Source organism: Eublepharis macularius, chromosome 12 (assembly GCF_028583425.1).
Source record: "Eublepharis macularius isolate TG4126 chromosome 12, MPM_Emac_v1.0, whole genome shotgun sequence".
NCBI lineage: Eukaryota > Metazoa > Chordata > Lepidosauria > Squamata > Eublepharidae > Eublepharis > Eublepharis macularius.
The window spans coordinates 52,369,216-52,376,034 of record NC_072801.1 but is presented as its reverse complement, the minus strand read 5'-3'; the positions used below and the strand labels follow the sequence as shown (position 1 = coordinate 52,376,034).

At 43.8% G+C, this 6,819-nt stretch overlaps 1 protein-coding gene across 1 annotated transcript; it reads right to left on the bottom strand.

Moving 5' to 3' along the window:
• On the bottom strand, nt 1-942 carry LOC129339327 (olfactory receptor 12D1-like). Its single transcript, XM_054993913.1, has one exon. It carries the CDS (start codon nt 940-942, stop codon nt 1-3), a length of 942 nt encoding a protein of 313 aa, XP_054849888.1.
• Between the last annotated feature and the right edge of the window lie 5,877 nt (nt 943-6,819).

Below are 6,819 nucleotides of genomic sequence, written 5' to 3'. Positions count from 1 at the left end.
TCACATCCGTACAGAATTCAGTAGCCCACCCAAGCTTTTCCTCTGGGCTGTTTTCATTTCCTGATTCCTGAGGGTGTATATCACGGGGTTCAAAAAAGAGGTGACTACACTGTACATGAGGGTGGCGACCATGTCTCTTCGTGGTGAGCCTCCTGAAGATGGAGGTAGGTAGTTGAACAGCACTGGCACATAAAACAGCCCTACAACTGTGAGATGGGAGCTGCAGGTGGAGAAGGCTTTCCATCTCCCATTATGTGACTGGACCTTCAAGAACAGGAAGGAGATGATATAAAGGTAAGAGAGGAGAGTTAAGACAAATGGGATCAGGACAATTGAGCCAGTGACAACGTTGAGGAGGATGAGGTTCAGCATTGTGCTACTGCAGGCCAGTCTCAGGAGCGGCTTGATGTCACAAAAGAAATGATCAATGATATTGGGGCCACAGAAGTACAGTTGGGAGGTCATGATGGAGTGCATCAGGGCATGGAAGAATCCCATGGTCCATGTGGCTGCCACCAGTAGAAGACATGCTCTTTGGCACATTATGACTGGGTAGTGCAGTGGGTTGCATATGGCCACATATCGGTCATATGCCATTGCTGCCAGGAGAAGAGCCTCACTGCTGCCCAAGAAATGAAAGAAATGGAGCTGAGCAATACATCCAATAAAGGAGATTCTTCGGTGGGCCAAGAGGAAGCCATCAAGCATCTTAGGAATGATGACCACTGAATAGCAAATGTCCAGGCAAGACAAGTTACTGAGGAAGAAATACATGGGTGTGTGAAGTCGGCTCTCTGTCACCACCACACATACAATAGCACCGTTTCCTAGCAGACTTGCTAGATAGAGGACCAAGAAGACAGCAAACAAGAATTTCTGGGTGTCATGTCGATCTGTTAGGCCTCTCAGTATGAAGTAAGTAACCTCCGTCTGATTCTCCATTCTGTCTGGGATAACAAATGAAAAAAAAATTATATACTCAAATATCTTAGAACATCACAATTTTTATAGAAAGAATGAAAAAGGCACATGACTAAGATAAAATTACAGAAGGTCTCTCTGTTACAAATCAATACTATTCCTCTAAGTGATTCAACATTAACTTAATCAGTACAAAGTTCATAATATATTCATTCATTTATAGATATACCGTGTACAATTCTTTTCCTTAATTCATCATGTTCTAAACAGAGTTAATAAACAATTCCCACAGGTTATCAAATGTTTTGCTGTTCAGTCTGGTAAATATCAAGCTCTGTCAGTGTGTATTCAGAACACGTATAAACAATCCCTCATATCCCTGTCTGTTTACATTCCACTGTACTGGGAAGTGGGATGTTTGGGAGTTAAACTATGTTCCTGGTATGGGGGTTGTACTGCTTATCAGGTGGCTCTGAGTACTCACACCTTTCTAAGACCAACTAAAGAAAAACCAGTGCACAGCTGCAGCTAGCCAGTTTCTATATAAGCTCAGAGAATCCCTACACAGCAGAACCCTAGTTCAAGCTGAACTGCAGAACAGTGCTGTGTAACTGATGAGAATGAGGGCCAAGCTACACATGACGAATGACACTTGAACGGCAAGTGGATTGAGTGGAGGGCAAGTGAACAGGGAGAAATACACTTGCCGTTCAAGTGTCATTCGTCATGTGTAGCTTGGCCCTGAGAGGTCTGCCCATTATCATTTCCCAGAGTTCTTGGCAGCAGTGTAGGGGAGTAGGCATACTGTCTGTTCTGGACTTGTTTATTTCTGTAAACTTCTTTAGATTAATAAATCTTTTTTTCCATCAACACTTGTTTATTTATTGTCACCAAATCTAAAAGAACCATAGCCCCTTAACAACGCAAAGTTTCAACAAGAGTGACTGAGAAACAGAAGCAATGTCCCTTCAAAAATATAAAATATAAAATCCAGCAATTATTCAGCAATAGTTTCATTCAGAAAGCATTCACCCAAGATCGTCTTCTTCTTCTTCTTCTTCTTCTTTTTTTAGTCTAGGGGAGAAAAAACATGTGCCTATAGCTGCATGACTTCTCACCCTCCGTTTCATCTTTTGTGGAAGATAAATGGAACTCTACTTAATCAAATTTTGAAGTCAGTTGTGGGATTCAAACAATGATCCAAACATTTCATGGGAACAGTTTCTATAAAACTAAAGAAAAATTTTAGTGGGTTTCCTAATTCTATGTTCTTAGCCATAAGACCTTGGCCATTTCCATACACGTTGAATAATGCACTTTCAATGCACTTTAGCAATCCTTTGGAAGTGGATTTTTTGTTCCACACATGGAAAAGCAGTTCCAAATGTTCACTAAAGAGTATTGAAAGAGGATTATCCAACGTGTGTGGAAGCAGCCCTTGTTTAAAATCTCTAGTTTAACAATTGCAAAGTCTGTTGGGTATCTGCAGGCACATTTGTCTTTCCCTCCCTCACCCTCTATCTTTTTCTCCATCTTCCTCAGCCTAAATTAACTCACATGGTTGTTGTGAATTCCTTGAAGAAGAATGGCAGGATAAAAATATAACAAATCAATCTACTGTAAACTAGTGACTACTCAAAGTACTCACAATGTTTTGTGTTTGAAATCTATAGAAGTGACAGGATAAGTCCTGGCAATAAGTGACTGCCAAAATGAATGTTTTAGGGTATAACACTTTGTGTCTTCTTTTGATAGCTCTACTAACATGAATTAGAACTTTTGTGAAGCTCCCATGCATTACAAAGAAACTTCAACTTGGTAGATCACCAAGAACACAGTCTATCATGAAAATCCCTTAAAACCATATTTCTGTCTTCCACATGCATAGGTTTTTGCAGTCTTATACCTGTGATTCTTGATAGTTCTTCTCTTGACTGGAACAAAAAATAAGATAAGACACAAAATTATATGCATAATCGGCAACAGAGTTACAAAAGTGCAGCTGATGAGTTAAAATCCTCCTTATTACACCTCATCAATGAAGAACTACTATCAACACTTGTTCAATAACTCTTTTTAAATGAAATTCACGAACCTCTTGGGAAAGTTTAGTGACACAATAACAAGGCAAATATTCCCTAGCTGGGACATGAACATTCTGGATAATTTTGAAGATGGTGCTAGTGGATAAACAGTGACTCCACAATTGGGTTTTCTACATATCCCAAAGGGAAACAAGGGCCCCTTTTGCACACACATTTAAAAGCAACGGATCTAAGCAGTCGGCCCTATAGCTGTCACACCGGCTTTGAACTGCCCCCTTTTACACTCTCTGCTCCTGATTCGGTGTCACATCCTCTGCTGCATTTTATATTCACTTGTTCTACTGCAAGCTTTGTGGGCTAATGAATACAGGTCATTTTTTTTAAAGCTTGAGCATGCGTGGTAAGACTAAGAACCTCCACTCTCTCTGTGCTGCCATTTCGAACCCTAACTGTTGAAAGTTTGTGTCTTTTTACTTAGAATACAGTACAAGAGTGGCTACACTGAGATTAACATCAATCCTTTCACCCTCCACTGCCTACTATTCATGGAAGGATCTTCCTTCCCCCCCTCCGCCTTTTTTACTGTTCTCTGCAACCAGAGAAGAGCAATAAAAGAAAGCTGGTTCCACACAGGGAAAGCTGCAGGACAGAAATGTGTGTACGTGTGTGTGTGCGTGTGCGTGCGTGTGTGTGTGCGTGTGTGTGTGTGAGGGGGAACCAGTCCTTTTAACCAGGTCCCAACTGCATGCTTTAAAGAAAATAATCTTAGGTTTGTGCTGGGGAAAGCTTCCATCTCCATCTAGTCGCTGTTCTGCTTGTTTTGTACTAGCTCAACCACTCATCAGAAGGGACTGTTAAATGCCCGCAATTCTGTTTTAAAGTGCTTAAGGCTGCAATGATACTGCCCTTCAGGAGCAATAAAGAAAATTGGATGGGAAGATGAGACAGGAAAGGGGCAGAGCCCACACCACCTCTGCTCGTCCGGGGAGGAAGCAAAGGAGGCAAGCGAAGGGCACAGCTGAGCTGCTGCTTGGTGCAATGGTTGCTGCCCAATGGTGAAAGAAGCGTTGGGGAGCTGACGAGGGTCAGCATCTGAGGCAAAAAAAAAATGTCACGATATGTCCGTAGTCAGATACCCCAGGGAAAACCTAACATAGCCCAGAGCTGCATCACATGACTAGCTCGGAAGTGTAAAAGGCAGAAAAACATGGGATGCAAAACGGTAATGAATGTGCTGTAAAGATCGAGTGTGAAAGACTTCAATCTATTTGGCTTCACAGAAAACTTCAAAAGACCTGGGCCGTTTCCAGACGGCCCCCCGCCTCGCGAAACGTCGCGCGTCGTTGCGCAGAAAACGCGAAATATCGCGTTTTCTCGCGCGAGTTTTGCGCGACATCGCACAAAACTCGCGCGAGAAAACGCGATATTTCGCGTTTTCTGCGCGACGACACGCGACGACGCACGACGTTTCGCGAGGCGGGGGGCCGTCTGGAAACAGCCCAGGTCTTTAAGGGAGATTAGATCTACCATTATTAGATGACACTAATGTTACCCCTGAGAGAGAAAGAGCACACTATCCTTGAGCTGGCCTCTGTGCTTGAGGGACAGGTTGTGTTGGTAGCATGAAGCAGCTTTCAACAGTTTGTGTGATGCGGAAGCTGCTCCTGCTTTTCAACTCTGCTGACATTGTACACTGAGCTATGTATTTCAGCCTCCTGTTTATATTAACATTTCACACACAAGTGGCTGCCCTTGAGGAATCTTGGAAATGTCAAGTGTACAAAAAAAACTTGTGGTCCAACTTTTAATGGGAGTTTGTTCCTCTTGGCCGGCAGGCAGACAGCTAAGGCCGGGGGGGTGCTTTTGCAACCCCAGAAGGAGAAAGCGGCTTTTACCGCTCCTTCCAGGTGCGTGGGCTTTTGGGGAGACATGGCTGAGCCTGTTAAAGGCAGTGCTGCCTCCCAAGCCCTGCAGTTGCTTTCGCATGCTCAGCCCACCCACCCTCCTTATACCAGTGCAGGATATCCAGTCACTGATTTCCAGGGCCAGGTCAGAATTGTTTCTCCTTTCCTCTTATTGGCTCTAGGGGAGACGTGATTTTTGCCTACCTTACACTGTGTACAGGGTTGGAGTAATTGGCTAGGATGGAGCTATAAATAGGTGTCATTTGGCAGGATAGAGTTGGGAAAAGGGAGCGGGCTGGCAAGCACTCATGGTATATCCTCTCTAGGGGGATTGGTGTCTGTCAGGATCGGCTGGTGGGCTTCATGGCGACCAGCTGAGAGGGCAGACTGCCACTGGAACCACCTGTACAAGTCCTTCCCTCGGGCTTTATGGCAGAGTGGTTGGAACTTCAAGGGGGGGAATCATTTGCCTGGCTGGCCGGTTTGCAGCCATGTGTATGGATGGCTCGCACCTGGGGCAGCGGGGCTCGCCCAGACATGTGAAGGCGGCAGTCCTGGCACAGACACTGGGCTTGACTTGTACCATAGTTAGATCCCTTGTCATAGTGACAGTATGTTAATTGTTTAATAAAAGTGGCCCTTTAATACCCAAATGCTTTGTGTCTGCCTCTTTATTCCGGACTGGGCGCGGGGTGGGGGTGGGGATTTCATGTTATGAAGACTTTATACCAGTATTAAAACAGCTTCATTGACTGCTGGTGTATTTATAAACTCTGTTCAAAGTGCTGGTTCTTGCCTTTAAAGACTTGATAGTCTGGGGCACACATACCTGAGGGACCTCTTCACAAAGATGTCCAGCCACCAACTTAGATCTGTCAATCATAAGGAAGTAAGAAGAGATCTGCAGGATCAGATGAGAGGTCCTTCTAGTCTAGGAATCTGTTTTATACAACTGTCAGCCAGTTGCCCTGGAGGACCAAAACAGGTCATAGAGGCCAAGGCCTTCATCCAATGTTTCCTCTTAGCCTTTTTATTCAGAGATTTATTCCCTCTGAATGTGGAGTTTCCCTTTAGTCACCATGGCTATCAGTACCTGATGGATCTATTATCTGATAATCTGTCTAATCCACTTTTAATTGGTTATCTATGCTAGTGGCCTCTACTACATCCACTAGCAGTGAATACCATCATTTAGATTGCAATGGGCTTAGAAGTCTACAAGCAAAGTTACAGCCTTCTGAGGGCCAAGCTACACATGACGAATGACACTTGAACAGCAAGTGTATTTCTCCCTGTTCACTTGCCCTCCACTCAATCCACTTGCCATTCAAGTGTCATTCGTCATGTGTAGCTTGGCCCTAAGCCCCTTGACCTCAACGGTCTTAGAAGGGTGTAACTAGGTTGACACTGCAAATTACTCGTTCTGCAAAGTACTTAGTCCTGGTGATCCCATTGGTTTGCCAGATGTGTCTGGCCCCCTCTTTTATTGTGAGGACCCCCACACTCTGCAGTAGAGAGAGACAGGAAATATGTCATGCCTTTTCCATTTTTTTCATTTAGGAATGCTTTTGGTTAAAAGCTGGAGACAACTTGCTGTATTGAGGATGAAGCTATTCTTTTGTATTTAATAATAAAATGAGGAATCTGTCTGTCCATCTGGAGAATGCATAACTCATCAGGAATTAAAACAAGGAGGCTCAAGATGATTATGGGTATGGAAAAATACATATGCGATCCATTTCACATGTATTCTGAGACACACGTAGACTGGAGGGGTAGGGAGGGATTGGATCATGCAACCATTACCAAGTTGGAAATTAATCTCAGTGTCAGGGAAAACATCTTTCCACAGCCTGCTTAGTTTAGAAAATCAACACTCTCATGAATTAGGGGGAGCAGAGTGTGTAGTTTAAGAATCTTTGACTGGATGAGCAAGCAAGCTCAAAGTG